A 25,976-nucleotide genomic window follows, 5' to 3' on the forward strand; every position below is an offset into this window, starting at 1 on the left:
CCTCAGGAGCCCTCTGAAATAAAAATACTGGGAATGCTGGGAGGGGCAACGCTTGGTTTCTTCCACCGCCCCAATTGCTCATTCCTGTGGGGATGCACCTCCGAAGGCGAATGGGATGGATATATGGAAGGGAAGGGCTGCTTGTGAGTACATTCTTGAAGGGGCCAGTGATTGGTCTCTTGACGGCTGTGGCAAGAGAAGAGGGTGAAGTGGAGGTTTGTTGTGGTGCCTCCTCTGCTCTCCTCTCCTGATCCCATACAGCTCTGTGCTGCTGAGGGCTGTGATGCTGCAGGGAGTCTCTCCGGGCCTGGGGATGCAACCCTTACACAGTCCTCCTTCTGATGGTATGTGCCGGTGTGAGAATCAGCCTCAGCCGTTATGTGCCTCACATTTCGGGAGTCTCTTCTTCAGGGAATCTGGAAGCCCTACCCTGTTCCTCTCCAGGTGGGTCTCCTTCCTACAGTGGCTCTACCACCTGCCCTCACGGCTGCTCAGAACCCAGCCCTAACCGCCAGGCCTTGCTGGGCAGGGCCACGACACTCCTGGACAAGCTCAGATTGCAGACCCCAGCGGGGCTGTGCTTGGTGCTGGAGGGCTGCAGGCCGGCCCCGGCGTCTCCCCGGGCCCTGTCGGCAGCAAGGCCGCTGCAGCCGCTCGCGGGCGACCGCTCCTGCCGGTGCCTCGGGTTGGCAGTCCGTGTCCCGGCGGCACTTGCGGCCTCCCGGCCCCAGGGCCGCTCTAGGCGCAGCGGGGAACAGCACCCCCTGGCGCTTCGGCGGGGTCAGGGCTGCCTTTAGCCCCTCCCCTCTGTCTACGTAGCCCCGCCCCCCGTCGTCCCCGCCCCCCGTCGTCCCCGCCCCCCGTCGTCCCCGCCCCCCGTCGTCCCCGCCCCCCGTCGTCCCCGCCCCTCCGCCCTCCCGACGCTTCCGCTGCCCCGTGACGCACTTTCTAGAGCCGCCTGCGCGGCTGGTCGCGTGACCGCGGCGGGGCGGCCAATGGGGGCGCGGGTCCGCTGGCGCGGGGGTGGGGCCGAGGCGCGCGCTGCGGCGGGCGGCTGGCGGCGGCGGGAGGCCCAGGCGGGAGCTTAGCGCGCGGGCTGCTCCCTCAGCGCGCGCGCGCCGTCCCCTTCCCGTCCCTGTTCCCCTCCCCACCCCCGCCCCCGCCCCGCCGCCATGTCGGAGGAGAAGCCCAAGGTGAGGCAAGCGGGGCCGGGGCAGCCGCCGCCTGGCGAGGTCTCTGTGTGTGGCGAGGGGGTGTGAGGCCTCTCCGCCAGGCCCTGGGGCCGGGCTCACAGTGGGGTCCCGCCCCGTCCCGGCCGGCGGCGTGAGGTGGGCAAGATGGCGGGTGGGCCGGGCCGGGGCGCGGCGGGAGGAGGAGGGGGAGGGTCCCGCGGAACCCCGGGCACCCGCCACCCCCGGGGAGACTGCACAGCCTCCGCAGGCCGGAGCGGGCGGTGTCCGGCCCGAGCAGAACCCGTAGGGCGGCGGCGGCGGCGGGGCCGGAGGCTGGCCTGGCCGGGCACTGAACCCCCATCTTCCACCGTTTTTCGTCCAGGAAGGCGTAAAAACGGAGAACGATCACATCAACCTGAAAGTGGCGGGGCAGGACGGCTCCGTGGTGCAGTTCAAAATCAAGCGGCACACCCCGCTGAGCAAGCTGATGAAGGCGTACTGCGAGCGGCAGGTAGGCGCGGCTCCTGCTTTTGATTGCCCCTAAGCAAAGGAGCAGGGCTGCCCCCGGCTCTCCCCTTACCAGGGGGAAGGGTCCCGGGGACGCTGGGCGCTTTGCTACTTGTCTGTCAGAGTCGCTAACATACCAGTGCATCGGGGTGAGTGTGTCTAGGTGTGCAGGAGAGCGAAGACTCAGGATGCTGGCCATGTTTAAGAGTGTTTCTCTTCGGTTAGTGGAAACTGCTTCTGCCTCATCAGGTGCTCCTAGAGCTCTCAAAATGTTCCATGACAGTGTCACCAAAATTTCTCAGGTTCTGATCCTGGCTCTGAGACCAATTCAGTCTGAATTTTTAGCCTCATAACTCTCAGTCCTATCATCTCTACAAACTTTATTAGCTTTATCCAGAGTGCGTTTTCTGTTTGGAAAATGCCACAAAACAAATTCTTCTATACTGTGACTTCCATTGTGGTTTTTTTCCTCCTCCTTTCATGTGTCTCCCCCGTTGCCTGCTGCGCAGTTTCGACTGCTGGATTCTGCAGGTGGCGGCCTTTCCTCGGTGCTGCCCAGAACTAAACGGGACAGTCCAGTTCCTGAGCTTGTAACCCTCAGTGCCTGTGTTTCTCTGCACTGTATTAGATGGCGCAGAGCAGAGGGCGGGGATGGGAATGGCTTTCAGAAGTGGAGTCAGATTTTGTTTGCCAGCATTCCCCCATGTCCGTTACTTGCGGGATCCTTTCTTCACTCACTTGAACCTTATGCTCTGCCCTGTGCCGTGCCTGATGTAGCATAATGCCTCTCGGGTTAGGAACAAGAACTGAATACATGGGATATTCAGAGAGGTGCGGGGACTTTTCTTGATTGCGTGGCTCTGGAAGTGTGAATCACACAGGGATTTCAAAGGATTTTAGAGAGCAAAGCAAAGCCCTCAATCCCTGAGGCAGGCAATAAAGACTGCCACGTGTGATTAAACACTGTCGAAACAGGATTCAGTCATGAATTCAGCTCAGGTTTTAAGGGCAATGCTAACTTACTAATGTTAGACCCTAGCATTTCTCTAATAAACCTTAAAAGGGAGAATCTCTGTCAAGTCCTGCAGGTTCTTTTTTCCTCAGTCAATCTTCACGGTGCCTTTCTTCATCAGAAGATAAAGAACTTTAACTGGGAGCAGAAGCCTGGCATGAATGAAAACTTGTCTTAACTATGGGTAGTTGGTGCTGAGTGCTAGTTACACAAAAACAGTAGTTTTTTTGGATTTTTTAAAAAATATTTTCCTTTGAGTCAACTTAATCAGCCGTTACTTCTCTGACTGTGTAAGAAACAATTGCTGCTCCTTCCTCACGTGTCCTTTGAGGCTTTACAGAACAGAGTATTGATTGATCTCCTCTTAAATTACCTTTGTAAATTAACTTCGCATATTTGTGCCTTGCAGAGCAGGATCAGAACCAGGATCAGAACCAGGTGCCAAACCAACACTTCTGATTCCATATAGAGCCCTTGCTGTGATAGCAGCACAGTGGGATGTCACTCAAACAGCTCTCCTTCCTCAATTTACATAGCAAGATAGATGCGTGAGGTTTCCTGTCTAGTTAAATCTTTGGAGTCTGAATTTGGTTAATATTTGTTCTGACAGTAAATGCATAAATGTTTTGTTTGGATTCAGTAACAAAAGCATGGTTTCTCATATTAATTACTTCAAACTTGCAGGGCTTGTCAATGAGGCAGATCAGATTCAGATTTGATGGACAACCAATTAATGAAACAGACACACCTGCACAGGTATGAAAAATCCCTTTACTGCAAACTGCTATACAAATATTTTGATGTCTGCATGCAGATCAGAGGGGTTTTAAATCAAAATGGTTCGGAAATAGTTGCTGTAAGTTTAGCATGTTCCAAATAATTTGTTTACGGGGGATTTGGTGGTTCCCCCCCCCCCCCTTGAATGTTTTCACTGTTGTGGGGTGGGGAGGAAAACGTGGAAGAGCTTTGGTGCTGAACAAGCTGGCAGTGGAGTGCTGGTGCGGAAAGGACCACTGGCATGTGCTGGCGTTTTTGGCTCTGTCCTGCTTCTGCATCAGGCTGTTCAGAGCTGGCACAGAAGCTGCAGCCTGTAGCTGCTGTCAGCACCGGCAGCACTGAGAATGTGGGGAATTTCTTGGGCTGGTGAGGACTGAGGCAAGGAACAGAGGAGGCACTTGGCTGGGTGATTTGTTGTGGAAGACACTAAACTGCCGAGTTTGGTCTGACTGACTAGTGTGCCTCCAAAACCTGTTTCGGTGTTGGTGATGGAGAGATGATGGGGTGCCCTCTCTGGAGTGACTGATGGAAAGTGTTTAATGCATTAATTAATTAAAATTACACCTTAAGCGCTCTGGTACTGGTTAGGAGTAGCGAGCTAAGTGCTTTTGTAACCATGTGTATTTCAAGTCTTGTATTTTCCATATTGCTCTAACAGCTGGAGATGGAAGATGAAGACACTATCGATGTGTTCCAACAGCAGACAGGCGGAGTGTGTTAAGACGTGCCATCATTTTGAGAAGAGGAGTTTAAGGATCCTCATCGCACCTCACACTCTCATCTGTCCTTGGATTTGCTATTAAATAGTAAACAAATGAACATGCCAGTCACACAGGATTCTTCTAAACTCTAGAGGACATTTACCAAAATTGCTTGTTGTCTTTGACGTACTGCGTGTGCAAGTCAAAACAGTATCTGCAGGGATTAATCAATATCTTAAATTGGGCCAATTTGATTTAAGTTGGGATTAAGTAATACGCGTTGTCTCTCTGCTGTTATCTTTTTTTTTTTTCTTTAAACCTGTGGCCTAAATATTCATCCATGTGTTAGGACATGGAGTGTTCATTCCTGGCTCTTGTCAGTCTTGCCTCTGTTTAATTCTAATCATGTAAATAATTCAGTATATTTTCATGCCACTTGTGAGCATAAAAGTTTCCTTTTAAGATACGTCTAAGAGAAGGAAAAGAGATGCTGATTTTATGTTTTTAGCGTGTGTTGCAAACACTTCAGAAGCATTGAGCCTGTGACACAAGGCTGGTACACGCAGCTACAATGCTTAGAATAGAGTCAGAGTTTAAAATATTGCAGATTTACATGTGCTTTGTCATATTATGATAAAGTTGTCTGAAATATACTTTTTTAATGCAGAAATGAGATTTGTCCTGAATTATTGTCAGAAACTGAGTTAGCAGAGCAGCTGGTCCGAAAACTGACACTCATTATAGAGCAGCAATATTTTTTGTTGCACAAGCTTATAAAAAGAGAAACCCATCACTGCAACTCCAGCTGTCCACCAAGTGATGGGTAGAATCTGTCACCTTCCTCCTGCTCCCTGTAGCGCGTCTCTTTATTTCTCAGTGGGTACTAGAAGTGTGTGGCCTCGGGTTTCTTTTTGATGCTTGTTTTTGGTAGATAAACTTGATAAATGAGGGGGAAGAAAGCGCCTTTTAATGTCACCAAGCTGTATGCACGGAAGAGCTGTCAGGAGCCTGGTGAGCAAGGAAAGAGCCGAATGTGTGCGTGTTTAGGTGTGATCAGAAAATAATCGTCTGCTCTATTGCGTCCCAAACCTTAGTGATTATTAAAGGCGTTTCTGCACTGGATTTGAGCTCCACGTAAAGCGTGGCATCTGTTCCAGATGAATTTGTGCAAAGGCCATCCTGTTGCCCCTCCATAGGCTGTCCACTGCTGCTCTGTGGGACTGATACCTGCCTCTTACACTTACCCAACCCCTTCGGCCGCATTGGATCACCTCCCGCTTGCTGGAAATTTTGCTGAAAAGGCCCTTGTTTTCTTTTTCGTTTTCTTGTATGTAGGCTGGGGTGGGATATCCCCAAGATCTCATTGTTTATTCACTGATTTGTACATTTATTTGTTGTCCTTTACTACTGTATACAGTAAATATAGTTTGGTACTCTGTCTTGTGGCTTACGCTTAATATGGCTGCGCCCCCCCTTGGCTCATTCCTCTCCCTAGTGGGGAGCTTTACATGCTAGCACCGCTTCACATGCCCTCGGAGACTCTTGAGGTAGCAGAAGTGTGTGGCCAGGTACAACTGTCCAGGGTATCTGCCACACCCCTCCATTAGCAGCAAAAGTCACCCTCCTGGGGCCAATTTTGCTGCATGATAGGGACGTTTTGCACTCTTTTCCTCTCCTCCTTTCCCCGCGGAGCAGCTGTAGGTTCTCACTCCGTGCCTGTAGCCTGTTCCCTAAGTGCTGGCCTCCAGGACCGGGTCATTCCCGGTGCAGCCATGACAGGTCCCCGTTTACGCCACAGGGGCGCTCGGAGCTGCGCAGGGCAGCCGCCGCTCTGCGCATGCGCAGCCGCTCTGGAGGACTGGGTGCGTACCATAGAGGAGGAGCGGCAGGCAGCCGTTTTCTCTAGCCACCCGCCCCGGAAGCGGCGGCCGGAGCGGCGGGGCCGCGCTATGGCGGGGACGGCGCTCAAGCGGCTGATGGCCGAGTACAAGCGTGAGTTGGGGCCGGCGTTCCCGGGCCTCCCTTCCCTCGCGCCGCCCCTCCGGACGGGGACCTCCTTGAGGGCCCTGGGCAGGGCGGCGGCGGCGAGGAGGGGAGGGGAGGGGCAGGCCGCGCCTGGGCTTCTCTGGCACGGGGAGCTCCCTCGGGGGAGGCCTGGGAGTCCTGGACACAAGGGGCGATTCCTTTTATTGTTTTTTCCCGGTTAAATTTTCCAGGACGTTCTGTGATTCTGTGAAACGGAACCTCTGTTGCGGAGCTTTGTTACCTCAGAGATAATTAGAAGTGTTTGTCAGGACCTTAACGGGAGCGCGGCGGTTACGAACTTAACATTTAAACTTCAACTTGGTGGTCGGCGACCTAGACTCTGTTTGTTTGTTTAAAAACCTGCGGGCGGTGTGACTTGCGGGGCGTGGCGAGCTGTGGTGTTTGCCGGTTTTACCGGAGGGAGCGGCGACCCGCTGCTGCGGGCTGGGGCCCTCGGGAGCACCCCATTTCTCCTAGGGTGGGTTGTCTGCTCCCCAGTGAGCCTGCAAGGAGGTGCCTTTTCTTGGCAATAAATACTTTTGGTTTGGGTTGAGGTTTTTTTTGTTTACCTAGTTGCTTTTCGCCTCTGATGGTTCTGGCTTTTATTTAAGGTAAGTAGAATGGGGGAAAAAAGAAGTGTTTGGTAGGTGAAGGATGGTGTTAGGCTTACAGCCTCCTGGGCTGCTCAGGGATGAGGAGTTGTTTCTTGCTTCACCATAACTTACTGGAAGACTCTATCTATGAAATCAATTATTTATAGATGCATGTTTCCTTACAAAATACCGCATTTATTCACAGGCTGCTCTGCAGAGCACAGGTCTCTAAACCAAACCACTACACAAGTGTTGGCGAGGGCTAGGGCTGGCCTGGGACCCTCTGCTGCTCTGGCTGCAGCCGGTAGCTATGAGGGGCAGTGAGCAGGCCCTGCCAGTGCTGTTGTGAGGGTAAAGCTTATGCTGACGGTGTGCCCTAAACCCCACATTTTCCTATTGTAATCCAGAAGCACTGACCTGAAAGGCAGCTGAAAAAAGACTTGACTCTGCTTTTATCTGTTCCCTTACACACATCGCCTTAGTCCCAAAGAGCATTTTTGATCCTTTGTTGTTGAGAAGCTCTGAGATCTTACTAGAATGCCTTGTATGAATGAATTCTGTAGGAAAAAATGATATTAAATACCATCAAAAAGAATTTGACTTAATGCTACAGGCAGACATTATGTGAATCTTCTCTAAATAGTTTCCCAGGGTAACACTTAGCATGAACTGAGATAATATCTTGTTTGTGATCTTCCTTTATAAATACTCTCCCAGCTCTAATAAAATATAGTGTTGTAAAAAATGAATGTAATCTACAATGACTAAGCATACAATGCTCTTATTTCTGGAAACCTGAGTTACAGAAGTAGAGTAAGCCAGACTTTTGGTTTCTGCAGCCACCTGGATTACCTTGTGTTCTATGTGCATTCCTAGCGTTGTTACCTTCCCTTAGTGGTTGCACTCATCAAACTTTGCTACAAAACCCAGAATCAAGCCTGGATTATAACCCTTCCCTAGTGTTTAACAAAGGTCTGGGCAGTTAGTTGTAGCTCTTCAGAAGCTGTTTTGCACTGTAGAAATTTTCAGCAAAAGTTAATCTGAAAAACGACAATAGTTCCTAGTCATAGCTAGTTCTGCTGCCCTTTTTGTGGAAGCAGAAAGTCCTGTCTTGGGACAGGGCTGTAGTCTGAGGTTCAGCTTTGTGTGAACTTTTAGCTCTCTCCTGACGATGTGTGTTCCTGGTTTGTGTTCCCGGTGCAGGTGTAAGCACTGCGTGGCCCTCAGTGAATGGGAAGGGGGAGACGACTTTAAATGACCCCTTCCTCCTGGCTGCCCACCTGGGATGAAATCTTGTATATATTTGTGCACACCATTTTTTTTCTTTCATTTTCCTCTTTCTTCTTCTCTGTCTCTTCCCTTTAGTTACTTCTAGCCATGACAGAGATGTTTGGCAGTCAGTGCCTTGGTGGTGGGTGTGTATTGTTTAACAGATTTCTAACTCTTTCCTTGCATTTTTTTTTTTAGTTTCAGTCCTTGATTTTTCTCTGTGTATGTGCGTGTGTGTTTAAATCTTTAAATAAAGGTTTATTGTTACCTTATGTGAAAAATGCTTGATGTTATGAGGAGTTTCTACCTGTTGGAGCCCAAACATGTTGTTCCATTTTGGGAGAGGCCGTGAAAAAGCACTGTTTTCCCTTCCTTGTGGAGAAGGAAGGGAAGGTGCATGTGGGCAGCCAGATGAGATGGATTTATTTATTGTCCTCATTTAGATCTTTGTATGCATGTTTGGAATGTGATAACTTTTTGCTGGTTCATATTTATTCAAGTATTTTTCTACTCTGCCAGAACTAATTTAGGTAAAGCTTTTAAAAGTATCAGATATAAAAAGAGCATAATTTCTGTTAGATCATGTGTTTGGTATTAATTCTAGATTTAGAATATTTAGTAGTATTAAAGCCTGAAATTAGTATTTCAGTAGCAGCTTATGCTTGTGAGAGTTAAGAGATGGAAGTCTTATTTTTTCTACATTTATTGTTTCCTGGCTGCATGATCTTGAAGCCATCACTGGCTGGACTTTTTATAACTAAAATGAGTTATTTTGAAAGTATTAAATCTGTAGAGACACAAGTATTGTAGTGCCTAGTTGTAGGCACTGTATTTCCTTTCTGGTACAAACAGGTAACAGAGCAGTAGACTGTAATGCTGACAGGATTCATTGGGAGTGCTGTCAGGTTAAAAATATGAGATTTAAGTTAATTCTGAGATTTCAGAATTCACAGAAAAAATACACCTTCATCGCACAGAACAAAATCTGGCAGCACTTCAGTCGATGCTTTCTGTGCTTATTGCTTCAAGAGGGTTCGTGTGAGCTGCAAGAAAAGTCCCGCTGTGGTGGGGTGGGTTGTGATGAGCCGCTCTCTCCGGGGTAAAGAGAGGGATAAACCTGTGCAGTAGGCCTCTGCAGTTGTCCCTGTTAAACCTGCTTTGAAAATGCTCTTTCCTAAGCATAACCCTTAGAAATATCTCAGATGCTGTGGCGTGTGTCTGCATGAGCTCAAACTGCCTTATGCCAATTGGATGCTATGTCAGAGAAGAGAGAAGAAAACAGAATTTCTGGCAGAGCAGAAAGACTAGATTCTGGTTTTAAGCATCTCAGTCCAGATGCTGTCAGATACTGAAGTGTGTATGTACCCTTAATATTTCCTGAGTCTTGCACGTTTAATCATCTTGGAGATACACTAAATTGATAGTTTTTAGAAAGCGTGCCATTGAACTTCTCTTTTAAGAATGCAATTGGTCTTTTTATTAACAAGAAGGTGTATTTTCAATTCTCTTCCTTTTGGCCAAGGTGTAATTGGCCTATAATAACTTCCTGATGAGCAGTGAAATGAAAAGGGAGGCACTGATGGCACGCTGCTGTCATGGGTGGCCAGGGGAGAGGACAGCATGGCGTGGCATTTTTAGAGGGGGAGACCTTTCCTTAGAAAAGCTTTAAACCACACATGCAAGATGTGGGGAGGTGGGCCTTGCAGGCCAGGAGGCCAAACTCTGGCTAGACAGAAGTGACCTCCAGGCTGGGTGCCCTGGAGAGTGGAGGGCAGGCTGTTTCATCTGCTGACGTGCTCCTCTTGTGCCATGCGACTTGCTTTGGAGGATGGGCACCAAGGGATGGGGTGGCAGAGGAGAGTGGAGTAGGAGACTGGCCTAGCTGACTTGTCAAAGTTGTTCTGCAGTGAAAGGTTAAAACAAATGCTCTGATCACATACTTTCTGCTGCTCGCTTGAAAATATTTGGAAAAAATCCCGCCTGACATTTCATTAAAATGACCCTATTTTGGAAGCTCTGGTAAGACTGAAGCAGCTGATGCTGAGTCAGCTACTGGCAATTCATGCTGTTTATCTCTGGAAAGCTGTGCTCCCAATTTCGCTTTTAATGGCTTTAGACAAATCATGGTGTAGGATGTGACCATCCATGTGGAAAAGGGGTTTTTCCTTCCTCAGTGACCAGTAACAGCTACACAAAAACAAAAGCTCACGTGCCCCTGCGCTGCCCAGTTGCTGCCTTGCCTGATCCTTAACGATGGAAACCTCTTTCACCTATCTCTGAGGGGAGAGCTGAGCAAGGTAGAGTGGAGAATTGAACCTCCATCCTCGTAAAGACCCTTTGCTCAGTGGGGTTTGGCTCTTGCTTCCCTTTGCCCTGGTTTTCCTTGGGGGTGGAGAGCTGAATGGCACACCTCTGCATGGCTGCCTGCTGCAGGGGACACACAGATGCTGCCACTGGACAGTCATGTGGGCTGTCTGCCAGCACAGGGTCTGAAATGAAAATGCTCCCATGGTTTTCAAGGGAAGTAATGGGAAATATCAGAGGGATTTTCTTCATAGAGAGAGCCACAAGATGGAGCAAAACGATTCCAGAAGCTCCTGAGTTTGACATCTCCCTCTTTCTGTCTAAAAACATCAACAAGAAGAGTGGTTAGAGACCCACTCTCAAGCTGGAAAAACCTGCTCCTTAACGTCAGGATGTCGTGGGAAACCATAATGCTGAGTTTCAATCTGTTGCTGGGCTTTTGAACTTCAATCAGAAAGGTCTGTGCCAAAGTTAATGGCAATCTGAGTAAACTGAAGAGTTTTGCTATCTTTCCTGTTGGCGTATCTTGGCATGGTTTTTAATCCAACAGTGACTTAGCTGTTTTAAGACAAAAATCTGTGTGCTGTTTTGTGCAGCGCTACCTATAATTTTCACATATAGCTTAACAGAAATCAAATCAAGCGTCTCATTTATTGGTTTGTGACTTTCCGTCTTCCCCAGGTCCATGTCCATGCTTGTTTCCATGCATGGGAATGCGCGTGGCATTTCCTGTGGCTGCATTTTGTGTGTTACGGGCCATTAGTAGTCCACAGGCCATTAGTTAGGAAACACTGCTCTAGGTAAGCAGCTCATAGCCCTTACTTAAGTTGGCCTAATTACTGTTACCTCCTCTGGTGTGACACCCTCAGAGTGTCGCCTTCTGCCGCCAGTCCTGCTGGCTGCCCTGTGTCTCACTCAGAGCTGTGGGGCTGGTGTTCAGACCCCAGGGACTGCAGGTCTGCTGGTTGCCTGTGCACTGCTGAATTTTGCCTTGCCAGTTGCCACCACCCTGCAGGGCTTCAGAAACTGGAAGTTGATGGTAATTGTACTAGATAGTAGAAAACCTGCTGATTATCAGTGCAGAGAGTGCTGGGCTTCAGCAGGCTTGAAATGAGGTAGTGATGCTGAGGGTTATTGTACGAACTGGGAATTGTACCAGTTTCCTAAAGAAAGTGAGGGTTGATGGATCCAAACTTCCTGCGTGTAGCTGTGGTTGCTTTATTGCTGCTGCTTTTTTTACTCACATTTTCCAGGCCGTGCAGAGGGTGTCGAATTGAAATCAAGGAACAGAGCCGCTTGTCAGATCTCTCTTGCTTCTGCTTCTCCAACTTTTTGTGTCATTTTGGGTTTTGTATTGAGATGCTGTAAAATCTGAATTGGTGCAGAGAGGTTATAGGAATACTAACCTAGTTTTCTCTTCAGGCTGTTGAGTTTGTACCTGCAGATACCACAGTGCTCCAAGAGGACTGTGTTTTCCATGCTTTGTGGAAAGAGGTTTTTTTCCTTCCTTCTCAGTTTTAAATTGTTGCCCCTGGGAAGACTAGTTTTGGGAGCCTGAAAAGGCACAGAATGCCAAATAATTTTGTCTAGAAAACTGTAACGCGTGAAGAAGTTAAATTGTCAGCAGTGAGATACTGGGCCTTCTGGATGTGGAGTTTTGCCCAGTAAAGCATGGCCAGAAGATTCCTCCCATGATGTCCTCAAGCTTTTCTCAAAGGGTGTTTGCTGGTGGGCCTCTGTGCCAAGCCGTGACCACCCCAATGACAGCCAAAATCCTTAGGTGTGCAGGTCATGTTAACCATCCTTGTGTTTTTGTTTTTACAGAGCTGACCCTGAACCCACCAGAAGGGATAGTGGCAGGTGAGGAGCTGAGCAGGGTTTGTGCACTCCAAAGTTGTAGCCTTGCATTCAGATAGCACTAAGTTTTGTTTTGTTTTTTCTCAATAGGTCCAATGAATGAAGAGAACTTCTTTGAATGGGAAGCTCTGATTATGTGAGTTAATACTGTTTTGTATCTGAAATCAACACTTGCACACTATGATTAGCTTCTAGGAGAACAAGAATGTAAAAAAATATCAGTTCTCCATAACATCGACATTGGGCCTACCTTTGGCTGGGAACTTCTTTTCTGACCCAGACAGGGAATTATATTTGGAAATTTAAACAGTGTGACAGAGGCAGCATTAGGACTTACATGATCATTTGTTGTACAGGTGTCATTACAAAAAGCAACATTCAGCATAAGTAGCTTGCAAATTTGACAGGAATCCTCATTTGGGCTCCCTTGGATATACCTAGCATATACAAACACTGTAGGAAACAATGAATTACTTGTAGATCACACAAACCTGTTGGGAACATTATTCAACTGCAAATACAAGACAGGTTTTTCTCATGTTGTAAGTGGAGCAAAATCACAGATTAGCAGAGATCAGAGGAAACGAACAATGTCTAAAATTAATTTACTTACAAATTTTTTCTAAAAAATGGAAGGGGATTGATCTGAGAATACTCAAATTTCAAAAAAATTCTTTTTAAATTCTTTACACTTCTTTACAACACCAGCTGATTTATGATGTTGGGTGCAGTGGTTCTGTGTGGAAAGCTTTTCTGCTGGTGAATAGCTCTGATCGCTACCTGTTGTGTTTTGGGCGGGTGACAAAGACTTCTTTACAAAGCTGTGTCCTCCCCCATCATACATCCCAAACTGATGTGTACAGTTGTTCGTAGCAAACTTGCCATGAAAAGACAAAATCTTATTGCCCAGCATCTTACAAGTTGTCTTCTCTCTTGCTTGTACTCTCTTACTCATGCTGTACTCTTCTGTGGGAACTTTGAGTACATGGAATAACTGGTGACTTTTAGAAAATAAAGTTCTAAAATGATAAGGGAGAAGAAAAGACACCTTTGTCACTTGGGTCTGACAATCTACACAAATGCTACAGATTTAAAAGATGAAGAAGCTTCAAACTGCTAAGTCTGTCTTGAAGCTGATGGTCTCTTATTAGGGTATATCCAGACTCTGTATTTCAAGATTTCTTTAGTAAGAATTGGTGATTTCCTTTCCTTCAGCCAGGGCTGGGGGTCCCAGAGGGCAGCAGGTGGTAGCCGTGCCTCCTGTGGCATGCATCCAGTGGTCTTGGCAGGTTTTCACTGCAACCACCAGTGCTGACTTACAAGATTCTCAACTAGCGTGGGTGGCAGAATTTTCCTAGCTTGGTTTGCTTGGAGTGTGTTGACTAGGGATGAAAACCAAGATTTCTGTCTCTTGGGATCAGGCATGCAACCAATACAAAAGTGTAGCATATCACCTATTCCATGCAAGCTGGCTGCGTGGGTGATCCTACTTCATGGCAAGCATGAGCCTCTGAGTTATTTTAGGCCTTGGTAAATGGAGGTTTGGATTACCACTGCTTGTTTGCTGATTGATATGATGAGTTGGCAAATGCCTCTGCTTATGTGCAGCGATTTATCCTGGGATGAACAGGTTGTACTTCCTGGTAGCTCGGCCCCCTGAAAATGAACACTCAGCATGGAAATAGGTAATTTGTTGCCTGACACCTAAGATTTTGGCTGCAGTGTCTTAACGCTCTCTGTTTCTGCAAGTGGGATAGTTATTACTCTTCTGAAACATGTGCTTTGTAATGTACCAAATTCCAGTTCAGGCAGCTGTGCATTGCTTGGAGTGTAGAAATCCCAGAGGATTTAATGCACTTCTAGGAATATGGAAGGAAATTCCTGCCTATCAGTACTTTCTTGTAGTAGAGATTGTGTGGTTGAGTAGAGCTTTTATAGGGGACACACACAAGTATTTTTGGATTTGATTTATTACCTAGAAAGTACTTTTTTCTCATGTTTCCCATAACAAATTCTTAAACAACAGAGGAGCTGCTTGCAGACTTGAAAGCCCTTTAAAGTGCTGAGTGTTGAGCTTCAGGTCTTTGTCAGCGCAAAATGAGAGGTGGAGGTGCTTTAATTTTGGTTTCTGTATTGTCTGTGTGTCATAATAAAATTATATTTTAAGATCTGCTAAATTCTGAAGCTGTGGTACAATAGAAACATGTTTACCCTAAACATGTTCGGTTACTTTCATCTCTTTACAAAACTCTCTTAGTAGAAGTGTTTGCATACATTTGGAAAGCAAGCTAGATGACTTGTTTATATTTGTCTGTGATAATCTTCTTGAATGTTTTGTAATCTCAGATGTGCTGTGTGAGATTCTGGGAATGAAAGAAGTGCAGATGAGGCTTCAAATTTTTAGATAGATGAAGTATAAGAGGGAAGTAAGTAGCATAATAATGAAGAGAACAGAACACTTGCTTCCTTCCTTCACCCAATTTATATAAAGCTAGAGCACATATAATGGCAAATAAATAAAAAGAAAAAAGAAAAAAAGAGAGAGAAACCTAAGAGAGAAAAGACATTGCCTATTTATCAACTCAGAGGTGGGCTGGGTAGTGTTACACAGATTTGTATAAGAGCTTGGCTCAGAGATAAAATGCCTTTTAAAATAACGGTGGTAATTCCGGTAATTTCCGGTGCTCTTGCCTGCAGCAGCAGTGCTGGATAAATGTTAAACATATAAATGTTAAGGCTGTATTGACCTGTCTGAATGACAGAACAGTTCTTATGGTTTCAAAGTGAGTATAATAGATCCAGAACTGAAAATACAGTGTGGTAATCTTTCTGAACAGTGAAGGTTTGGAGCCTGGTGTAAAAGGCACCCATTTGATAAGACATCAAACAGTAGCTGTATTGGAGTATTTATGGAAGCCAAACCTTTGCCACAGGGTGCCCTATTCATGATGATAAATAGCCCCAGCGTGTCAAGAGAGTTTACTGTAATGCTGCACAATTGCTTAGCACTGCGTGAGGTGCTATAGGCTGCATTGTATTCTGCAAGTTCATGAATTTAACATTTCAGGACCAAGTTTTGCCCTCCCAGGTTGGCATATACAAGTGTGTGTTGCTATTAAAGTTTATCCCCAAAAGACATAAAACCATGTAATTGTTAAGAACTTTATTAGCCTAAAGATTGCTTGAAAACTAAACAGTATAAATTGAAGTCAACTTATGAAAAACCTGGCTAGAAAGGTAATTAGATCTATAATTAGGCTTATGACTTTTGTGTAGTATGGAATTCCCCTTTTTGGCATCTGATGACTGTAGGCATGGGTCTTTTTGCAGCATCTTTTTACAAATAAGAAGCCATTTACAAATGAATGTGAAGCTATGATTATAGAATTAATTGTCCTTGTACATATGCTTTTCCCTCCTATTTTGGCAGATACCTGCCATTCTTTTCTTCCCCTTGCCTAAGGAATAACCAGCTCATGGGGTTCAGAGTGTCTTATTTTCATGCTATGTCTTACGTCAACAGAGTTGTTCGTAACATCTCTCACACAAAAACAGTCTGGCTGTCTAGCAAGTCATTTAATGCCATATAATGGCTAGAGGAGAACTGATGTCTGCTCCTCAATGCTCTAGGGAAGTCTGAAGAGTAGAATCATGGATGGAAAAAGATTCAGAGACTGCCTGCTTTGAAGGCTGTAAAGAGGCTTAGAAGGATCAAGTCTAGGACAAGGTTTTTCTTAGTTACATGCCTCAAGCCCATACAGAATGAGTGCATTCCATGTGCACATGCTTAGTGATGGCAAGCACTTTGTCTTTCCTGGGCTATGGGAGCCGCTTAAGGCAACTGGCCTGTTGGCTCGGAGCTCTTTGCTCCGTGGGATGGGTGTCACCGCTGCATGGTCTGGGTGTTTCCTGAAGGAACTCTAACTGGGTACTGGGTAGTCTGGACTTTAACTAGCATAGCAGCTCAGATGAGATCATAGCGTAAGGCATGGAGGCTTTGAACGTGGTGTACTTTGAAATCTTTGCAGGGCAGGTGGTGTGATTGCAAAAGGTGCTGTGCTCTTTACCTCTCTGGCCCTGCTGATGTCCTTTTTGAATTGAAAGTGATGCTGTCAAGTTTAAATTTTATGGCTTCCTTAGTGTTTTGTAGCTGCCAATGCTGTCTTGGATTAACTTTAATAATATCTTTGAAGTTGATCCTGGCAGCAATGAATGGCTAAAACAAAAGCATTTTGCTCACATAATACAGGGCCTAAAATGGAGCGTGTTGGGTTAACATATTTGACAGAAGAACCCTTAAGGCTGTGTGTTTGCTCTCAGAACATAAGACGCCCACCAGCTTTCCAATGTGTGTATGTACATACTCTTAGAAGTTCAACAATAAGCCTTTAAAATGCAGCTGGAATTAAAATGTTCATGGAAAAAATGCATTCAGTTTACTCTCAGATGTGAATTGAATCCTGACTAAATTTAGGGAAAAGGCCAGAATGGGAACAAAATGGTTGAGATCATTTAGCTTTCATTCTTGCAGTATGATGATGCATTTCTCTAATGTTACCTGCCAGTGTTGATATTCAGGTTTAAATCACGTAGTTCTTGTGTTTATCTACCAGCCTAGTTTTTTGAATCCCAGTCTGAGAGTGAGCCTCTTGGGCTTTAGGTTTTGCTGGTCTCGGTTTTCTTTTTCTGTAGGTTACCAGCTGCAGCCTTATCTGCTAGGAGTCCTTGAAGTTTTGTGTTCTCTCTGGCGTGGAGAATGTGGGATGGAAGGAGGAGCTGTGGATATATTCCTAAACCTTATTTCCCAGGCAGTATAATCCTTGTCTGAAGAGCTTTTTACTAAATGCATGAGGTTTCCTTGGCTAAAGTTTTCCATGATGAAGCTTGTTTCGTGATCATTCCAATTGAGAGATAATGTTTGCGTTATAACTTCTAGAGGGTTCATCAAGTTTGAATAAATAGTGTAATAAACTTTTTTTTCCTCACCTTCCAAAGATGTTTTATGTAGGGAGGGTAAAGTAGTTGCCTTTATATTCTCAACTTGATTGCACTTTGAACTAGGTGATGTACACAGTAAGGAAATGTTTCTCAAGAACCCTGATGAAGCCATTTTGTTCTCCGCATGCTCTTGAGGGAGTGCAAACTAAATACCTTAAGCCTGCAAAGAAACTTTGTTGTCATGCATCTGGCAATCAAGGTCCCTGGACTGTGTTTTTATTTTTGCAAAACACTGCTGTGTTTTTTGCAACAGATCATTATAAGTGTTTATGTGTGGTTATGCTTGATACAGGCAGTTTGAATCTTCATGGGTTTTATAAATTATTTTTGAGCTACAGCATTTGACACCTCTGTCTTGTGCAGCATAACAGTATCTTCAAAAGAGTCCCACACCTGCCTCTGCTTTCCCTTGACATGCAGACGCTCAAATCCTGGGACATGCCTTGGAGCCAGATACTCCAATTATATCCAGACACACCCTGCTAATTAAGCAGTGTTGTGACCTTCCTAGTAATTTAGTGTGCAGGCTTTGATTTCCCCCTTCCCTCCCAAACCCCGTATTTGGATTTCAGTTTGAGGTGTGGGGCAAGAGTGTGTTAACTCTTTGTTTTCTGTAGAAGATGATATAACCCAAACCTCAAATGTCGCATTAGACAAGAATTTGGGGGAAAGAACTATTTAAAAGTCTGTTGAATAGCTTTTGATCTGTTTCTAGGGGTCCTGAAGACACCTGTTTCGAATATGGGGTTTTCCCTGCTATTCTAAGCTTTCCACTCGACTACCCATTAAGTCCACCGAAGATGAGGTTCACGTGCGAGATGTTCCATCCGAACAGTGAGTATGATGCCGCAATATGTACGGGAAAGTGGGTTACTTGTGCATCTTAAAATCAAACTTTTTCAGCAGGAGAGCTGGCATCCATACCAAGGGTGGCTCTTTCCCTTCCCAACCTTGAGCATGCCGTAGGAGCATTCAGCTGCCCAGCAATTTTGCTCTGTCTTAGGGTCACTTTATCACATTATTCCTCATATACCTTTGGTCATAAACAGCCCAATAAAGATTCCAAAACTTTCACTGCCTTTAATATCATTCCAGGAATACTTGTAACCATTGTATAAATAAACTAAAGCTAAATCTTCTGTACATGATGTTCAATTTAGTGAAATAATTTAGACTCTTTCCAGTCTTGCTCTGTGGCTTGTATTTAAGTGGCTTAGTGTTATTTTAATGAGTGAAAATTTGCTCATATTGATCAAAGTTTGGATGCAGCTTTATTTGTTAGCATGGCTTCCTTCCCATTAAGTCATGGGTTCAGTAATGTTTCTGAGGCGATCTTTCTGAAACGCAGAGTGTTCTGTCCAAGCAGATGACACAATTGCAGGCATTTAATATTAAGACTTCACTGGCCTTTTCTCTGCAATTCTCATGGTGTCAATATTATATTTAGACTTTTTGGTGGAAGTAATTGAAGTAACAAGAAGTACAGCTAACAAGTTTCAGCTTTTTTTTTTTTTTGGTAGGGGTTAGAAGGGACCTCTGGAGATCATCTTGTCCAAACCCCCTGCTTGAGCAGGGGGCACAGGCAGGTCTTTAATGTCTCCAGGGAAGGAGACTCCACATTTCTGGGCAGCCTGTTCCACTGCTCTGTCGCCCTCACAGGAAAGAAGTTTTTTCTCATGTTTAAGTGGAACTTCCCGTGTTCCAGCTTGTGCCCATTGCCCCTTGTCAGCCTTGGACAGGTAAAAACCTCAAAGCCCCTTTTCATGGCCTGGAGCACCTACGTTCTGGAGTCAGCCTTGGCATTCTGTTTAAAATTGTTGCTTATGACATCTGCTAAATCAATATAGATTGTGTAAAGACCCACATTTGATGGGCTGGATCTGTATTCTAGACTATTAGGTCTCTGCCACTTGAAAGCAATAAAAGGGAAATGCTGCCCTCCTGCTTAGTGTTTCCTTCCCAGCACACTTTCCTGCATTTGCATAACACAAATCTTGAATCTCAGCTGGGAATTTATTTATTTTATCTTATTCCAAGGAATTCTTCAATTTCTTGAGGATCTCTCTTCTTTCCTTCTTAAAACACCACTAGTGCAGATTCTTGCCCTTTTAATCCGTAAGCAAGCCCATCTTTCTGCTCTCCTGTGGAGGACACACCTGCACGTCACAGCGTAAAACTGTGCGGACATGCCCAAGGCAGTGTAGCGTCACCTCTGAAGCTCTGATGTCTGCAGCAATGCAGTTTTTGGCACTTGGAAGAATTGTAGCCACATGGGCACCTTGCTCCAGCTGGATTAATTAATCCAAACTTCTTGGCAGGACGGGTCTGCTTGAGCAAATGCATGTCCATGTAGTACTCTGCAGCTCCAGTTCTGGCCTTGGCTTGAGGTTCACTGCTTGCAGCTGCTTTGTGTGCAGCGTAGCTAGGAGGAGTAGGGTGTGGAGAAGCACAAACTGCCTGACTCTCGTGTTACATGAAGGTGCTTCCTCAGTAGGGTTAACTGGAACATACTGGATGGTCAGCTCAGATCTTTAAAGTCCCATGACTCTGGGTCATGTTAATCTAAAGTTGATATCACCAGAAGTAGACACTTGAATCTTTCTTTTCAGGTGGGATTGTGATGATCTGGTTATACCCAGAAAGGTTGTAGAAATGGGTGGCCGTGCTGTGCTTTTTCTGTTCCTTAAGTGCTTATTCATCCAACTGTGAGGAATTGCAAGGAAAATGTTTAAAAAGTCTGCTGTGTTACCTTATCTTTGCAGTTTGTGTTATGTATGGGGAGAATTGAGCCACCACAGAACTATCTTCTCTTAAAATACGTTTGTGGATGCTCTGGCAAAGATAACTTCAAAGTAGTGATTAACGGCAAGTCTTGCATTAGAGCATAGTGACAAAGTGGGAGGATGTGTTTGTCTTCCTGGAACTTGCCTTTGCTGTCTTGACTATGCCGTTGTGGTCCAGCTGTTTTAAATGAGGCACTGCATAAAAACATCAGAGTAACTTACAGTGGAATATCTTCTACCGGTGCATTACTAACTTGCAAGGAGAAGTGCTGATTCAGCATGTGCTTTTTTCATCTCTTCCAGGTATGGCTAGACCAGCTCCATTCCCCAGCCTGCAGCTGCAGGAGGGGATGTAAATAAAAGTCTTCCAAAGCACTTATGTAGTGCAGACTTGTGCAGCCATTAGCTGGGAAAATGGAAGGAACTGGAAATGAACACAACTGCTTCCAGTGCTCATCCCCTCTTTTAGTTTTGTCTTGTTCTCCTGGCAAGGGCACAGGTTTGGTCTCCTGAGGAACAGAAGCACTGAAAGTACTGGGCTAAATTTGTCATTCATTTGGAGGCTGCAGAATTAGACCATGTTGCTAAAGCAGTGTTTAGAACTCCATTCTTTGTGTGACCTCTTCAGCCTTCACCCAGTCAGTGGGGCATCTGTGAAGATGACTCATACTGTTGCAGATGCTTTGCTTGTGCTAAAGGTGGGAGCGGAAGACGTCTGTATCCTTAATTGATAGGTTACTTTGTTTCTGTGCACTTCAGTGCAGCTGAGCTTTAAGCAAAACTAAAATAAGTAGTGTGAACTCTTCTGAGTGCACCTCAGTAATGGTCAAAATAAGGTCAATTATATTGTTTATAGCATAGCACTTTTCCCTCCTTGCCGCAGCAGAGCAAGCTTGCTTAATTCTTTTTATGGTCACAGTCCAGTGGAGCACTGTGTATTCAGTGCTCTGTGGCTGTTACCCTTCAATTTAAGTAGGACTGATTACATACTTGGAGCTGTGTCTGTGCATAAATACTTGCCACCTTCCACCAGGCTGCATCTCTTATTTTCTCCATGGAGCCTGTCACTGGTTATTAAATGACACAAATGCTCCCAGCAGGCTTCTGTTGGGGAAGGATGGCCCAAGTTTGTTAGATTTGCTTAAAGGAAATTTTTGCTAGATATATGTTTTGCAGATTTTGTGTCCTCTTGCCTTTGGAAGAGAAAATTTAAAACTGGGTTTAGCTTCAGTCATATGAAGGCCAAGTCCTACATTCATCTGTGCTAGAGATCTGGAGAGGCCAAGTGCTTCCACTGAGTAACAATCAATTCCCTGTACTTCTTGTGCAGTTTACCCAGACGGGAGAGTTTGCATCTCTATTCTTCATGCTCCTGGAGATGATCCCATGGGATATGAGAGCAGTGCCGAGCGGTGGAGTCCTGTGCAGAGTGTGGAAAAGATCCTCTTGTCAGTTGTTAGCATGCTGGCAGGTAAGGACTGCTGTTTGATTAGCAGTAGCTCAGGTAGCAGTAACTGAGTTAGCTAGAGCGCTTCTTGCTGTTTGATTCGTTAAGGGAGCAAAGGACATTTAAAGCTGCTCAGCAGCAACCACAGTTCTTAAAGCCCTAGTACTTATTTATAAATAAACCAGTTCTCTGAAGTTAATTGAAAAAAACAAGACTGAATTAGTAAGCAGGTGTTTCCAGCTTTGCAAGCAACTGCACTGCTTTCCTTCCAGGTCAGCATCAGTCAATGGTGATTGTCAGGTGGGTCCAGAGGTTCAGCTGGTTCCCTGCTCCTGCACAAAACCTGTGGTCCGTCTTTGTATTTGCTATGATGTCTGTTCAGCTCTTGCAGGTCTTAAAGCTGTTGATTACAGCCTATGCTGAATTTGGCTTTAGCAGCTGTAAGGTTGCCAGCCAGATCTAACCAGTACGGTAGAGTCTATGGCCTCTGTGATTCACAAGCCAAACCCCTCCATTTCTGTTTGTTATTTGCCAGCCTGGGAATGTACCCCATTCTGATTCAGAGAAGGTTTTCTTGAGAGGAGGAGTGGGGTGAAAAACTTCTTGTGCAGCTTTTTAAATGGCTCTCCCTAAATCCAGCAAGGGCTGTGGATCAGCTCTGTCATGTACAGCTCCCTGAAAGATGGATCCTTTTCCAGGTAGTAGACAGAACCATTGAACCGCCTGAAAAGGGCAGAGCTATGTCTCTTAGAATCTGTGTTGAATGATAAATGGTTTTAGATGGTTTAGAGTGTTTAGAAGCAGCAAAGTTGGTCAAAGAGCAAGCAACAGATTCTTACGTGCAAGCGTTTTAGCTTCAGAATAGTAATGTACTGTTGGGAAGCTGTGCAGACAAACAGTACCTCACTGGGCTTTCCATGGCCTCCAAGAGCTTGGTTTGCGGTGCAGCCTTATCTAGGCTGGTTAGCATGGGAGTCACCTGGTCTCTCTTGTTCTCTGCCTGTGCATCCTGGTTTCCCATGGCTTTTGGAGGAATTAGTCTAAGACATCAATGGTCACCTTCTTTCAAGCTGCTGGCAAACTCCCAGCTCTGGCTCTGCTGATAGTGTAAACCCAAGCTACCAAACTGGGTGACCTGCACATCTACTGGTTTTTAAGGGTGGACCATCAGTATTGTGTCGAGAAAGACATGAACACAAGATGTCTGCCATGAGCTGGGCTGGGGTGGATTTGTACTAGTGTATGAATCAAAATGGGTAGAGTATGTTCTTAGTGACTTGTCCCGCTGTATGCTGACCACGAACCTGAAAAATCCCATGTTTCAGTTTACCTCTGTACAAAATGAAGCGTTAGAGTCACAGGGGCTTAATGTACTTTGTAAAGCTCCCTGAAAACCTCAGATGAAAGATGTTGAAGAAATGAAAGCATACTAGGGGTTTTCTTGTTTTGTTTTGTTGTTTTTTAATAGAACAAGCCATCCCAAAGAGTGACAGAGCCTGTTTGGGTGGCCTGGTGGGGGAGAGCTTTGTGTCTGTGAAGCCACAGAACCAGAAAAAACATTTTGCAGGGAGCAGTGTGAAGTTTTAAAAACCCTTGATGGCACTGGGGGTGCTGCATTGTGTTGTTCCATGTGCATGCCAGGGTTCAACTGCTGAGAGCATAAACAACAGAAAGTCTTGCTCCTCTGCCACTTGTTTCTTACCTAAACTCAACCTGGCTGTGATATTATCTTGTGATGAGTTAAATCGGAACTGTTTGGGAATCCAGCTGTTGGTGGATTTTCTTTAGTGGTGTTTCTGTAGGCCCAAACAGGGGAAGTGTGCCAAAGCCACAGGGAAGTGGCAGTACAGAGGCATTATTGAAAAAGCGAGAGGGTCTTGTTCTGTTGCCTGCCTTCCTGCCCACCTATCTTTCAGTCTTTCTTGTTTCAGAGCCAAATGATGAAAGCGGAGCCAATGTAGACGCATCCAAGATGTGGCGGGAAGACAGAGAACAATTTAATAAAATTGCCAAGCAGATTGTGCAGAAGTCACTTGGACTTTAAGCTCATAAAGAGACTGAAGTGTTTTGTATTTCTCTCCACCTGAAAACGAGCAGTGCTCAATGCCAGTACCAAAAAGGAAAACTTCTCAAAACTGTTGGCCTGGTTCTTCTTATCATTCGTTATTTATTTGCCATCTCTTTTCTTCTTCCACTGCTCCAGAGAAGCCTCTAGTTCACTCATTAAATTGTGTGGAAAAGGGATTTAATACTAGGGAAAAATATGAAGACAATGCTGTTTCAAAGGCTGCTTGTTGCTACCTCACTTCATGGTATGGAAAGCTTGGAGACCTTGCAGTTGGCAGCCCGCCTCCACCAATCTGCTGTTTGAGAGCAGAGCTGGTTTGGATCACCTGCTGGAAGAATTAGTTGTATATTTTTTTTAAGTAACATTGCATCTGGAGCACCAGTAGACAGGAAACAATCTATCAATTTTATGATACTAAGTTAAGGACCGTGCTTGCAGTCAGAACTGATTTGAAAAGTATAGTTAGCAAGAGAAGCTATAAAACAAGGTTATAGTCAGGATGCATTAGCAGAGAAAGTGATTGTGCAGTATGTAACTTTAAGAGATCTAAAGAGTTGCTGTCAATGGCTGGCTGGGGGTCTAGAATGGGCTGATGTTCCTGTGTAACACTGTGAGTTTGTATTGAGCCTTTGAGTCAGTGTTTGCTTGGAAGTAATCCCAAGAGCTGCTTTATTGCTCTTGAAAGACAGTCAATTGTAAACATTACATTCAATTAGAGTTTCCAGATGTAAAGACTGGATTCTTAAACACTTTGATCAGGTTTACCATGGGCAAAGGAGGTCAATGGCAGCCTAAAAATCCAGTGAGAATGTGCCATGCCATGTGCTGGGCATGTAAAATATCTCTGCAAAAATGTCAGCTCCTCTTCTGTTGACATTTGGGTGTTGAGAGGTGTAGGCACTGCTGGCCTTTGCCATTACAGCCCAGGTCATCCGTTTTTCAGGTGAACAAGCAGAGATGGATGTGATGAATTTTGTAGAATTAACTGTAACACTTCTTTATTCTGACTGCTCTTGTGTATATTAATATGAGTCGGAGAAGACACCAACTGTGTTTTCTAGGGGATGGTATGACGCATGTTTAGAACCGCAGAGTATTGTAGCCGACCACTGGTGTGGAGAGTGCAGGAGATACCAGCTGCAATGATCAGTTTGTAAAACTGCTTAGGGGCCACTGGTGACCTTTGCACTTTGCCAGTGGATCTCTTGTGTGGGTCCAAATCTCCAATTTACTACAAGCAATAATATGTCCATCAATAGCACCTGGAATTAAATTTTGTTGGCAGCTTTAAATGGACTAAATTTGAGAAGGGCTTTTTTTTTTCTTCTGTGAAAAGCATGTGACATGGAAGGAGTCGCACAGTGAAGAAAGCTTTATGGAGGTGATGTGTGCATGCGTGTGTGTACAACTTGTCAGTATTTATGTCTTGCTGTCCATGCTGCACATTCACATGCTGCAGCTCGCAGTATGCCATTGTTCTGTACCTCTGAAGTTACAACTTGCTGATTTTGCCTGCTTGTAGAAGTAATTCTTCTTGCTTTGGTGTAAGGGTGGGAGGGGGACCCAACGTAGTTTGGGAGCAGAGATGATGAAATAATGTTGTACCTAACTAGTATTTCAAGGCATACAGGAAAATATAACATTTATATGCAAACTGGGAGTGTTTTTGAATTGTAGCAGATGGAGCGTTGCTCCTGGGAGTACTGCAGCCACTTTTTGGAAACAACACCAGAGAGCTGTGAGCACCACATGGCAAATGATGGGTTCAGCAGACATGGCAAAAGTGAGTTGTTTTTTTCATGTGTGGAGTATTTCATTCATGTATGCTCACTCGTCTTTATTTTATGGTGGGATTTAGTCTGTATACTGAAAATAAAGCGATTATATTTTTCTCCTTTCATAGATGTATGCAAATATATTGCAGTGGGTGTTTTATATGGATAACCAACTGGTCAAGAAAGTTCTATTCTGACTTGGTCCAAAGGAGTGGAAGGGTTTATTCTAACACAGTTAAAACACAGGGGATGCTTTAGCGGAGTGGAAGAATTGACACAGTCACTTGGGCTTTCCAGGCAAGCGTCTTGTCTCTAATGATGGCAATGACTTAATAATTCAAAGAAAGCTATAAAAATCTGACAGCTGGCAGACACGATGCAGTTTGCTTCTACAAAGGTCTTGTTAAGATCCATGTATCTGGCCTAGGAAGGTCTTGTAAAGGGAACAGGTGAATTTTGAGTTGTAATACATCATTCCAAATATGCTGATAGTAGCTCTTGGATCTGAGAAGGACAGTTAGATGTCCAATTCCTACTGAGAATTTCCATAGTCCCCAAATCTCCATTGCTTAGAAAATAAAATAATTTCTTTTTAAGTGACTGGCACGCAGTGGGCTTGCTAATTCAGGTGTTTTAAGCCACACAGTGTACTTATATACCAGGCAGTCTTGCAGGTGATAATATGTAA

At 45.1% G+C, this 25,976-nt stretch overlaps 2 protein-coding genes across 3 annotated transcripts; both read left to right on the forward strand.

The window, feature by feature from the left end:
• The first annotated feature begins 998 nt into the window (after positions 1 to 998).
• LOC104052816 (small ubiquitin-related modifier 3) lies at positions 999 to 5,607 on the forward strand. Its single transcript, XM_064457055.1, has 4 exons — positions 999 to 1,193; positions 1,555 to 1,683; positions 3,376 to 3,447; positions 4,127 to 5,607. Exons 1-4 carry the CDS (start codon positions 1,173 to 1,175, stop codon positions 4,187 to 4,189), a joined length of 285 nt encoding a protein of 94 aa, XP_064313125.1. The 5' UTR covers positions 999 to 1,172; the 3' UTR covers positions 4,190 to 5,607.
• Positions 5,608 to 6,004: 397 nt separating this feature from the next.
• On the forward strand, positions 6,005 to 25,413 carry UBE2G2 (ubiquitin conjugating enzyme E2 G2). Of its 2 annotated transcripts, none has more exons than XM_064457052.1 (6): positions 6,005 to 6,161; positions 12,185 to 12,220; positions 12,308 to 12,353; positions 17,931 to 18,049; positions 21,329 to 21,469; positions 23,362 to 25,413. In XM_064457052.1, the coding sequence occupies exons 1-6, from the start codon at positions 6,119 to 6,121 to the stop codon at positions 23,487 to 23,489; spliced, it is 513 nt and encodes a 170-aa protein (XP_064313122.1). In that variant the 5' UTR covers positions 6,005 to 6,118; the 3' UTR covers positions 23,490 to 25,413. The 2 variants fall into 2 exon arrangements, with proteins under 2 accessions (XP_064313122.1, XP_064313123.1); XM_064457053.1 differs by having other exon boundaries at positions 6,006 to 6,161; positions 23,377 to 25,413.
• The last annotated feature ends 563 nt before the right edge of the window (positions 25,414 to 25,976 follow it).

The sequence above is a fragment of the Phalacrocorax carbo genome, chromosome 7 (genome assembly GCF_963921805.1).
Source record: "Phalacrocorax carbo chromosome 7, bPhaCar2.1, whole genome shotgun sequence".
Taxonomy (NCBI): Eukaryota; Metazoa; Chordata; class Aves; order Suliformes; family Phalacrocoracidae; genus Phalacrocorax; species Phalacrocorax carbo.

Coding starts and splice junctions, on each gene's coding strand:
- LOC104052816 (XM_064457055.1), top strand. CDS start 1,173: ATGTCGGAGGAGAAGCCCAAG. Junction 1,194..1,554: donor TGTCGGAGGAGAAGCCCAAG/GTGAGGCAAGCG, acceptor TTTTTCGTCCAG/GAAGGCGTAAAAACGGAGAA. Junction 1,684..3,375: donor AGGCGTACTGCGAGCGGCAG/GTAGGCGCGGCT, acceptor TCAAACTTGCAG/GGCTTGTCAATGAGGCAGAT.
- UBE2G2 (XM_064457052.1), top strand. CDS start 6,119: ATGGCGGGGACGGCGCTCAAGCGGCTGATGGCCGAGTACAAGC. Junction 18,050..21,328: donor CGAGATGTTCCATCCGAACA/GTGAGTATGATG, acceptor CTTCTTGTGCAG/TTTACCCAGACGGGAGAGTT. Junction 21,470..23,361: donor AGTTGTTAGCATGCTGGCAG/GTAAGGACTGCT, acceptor CCTATCTTTCAG/TCTTTCTTGTTTCAGAGCCA.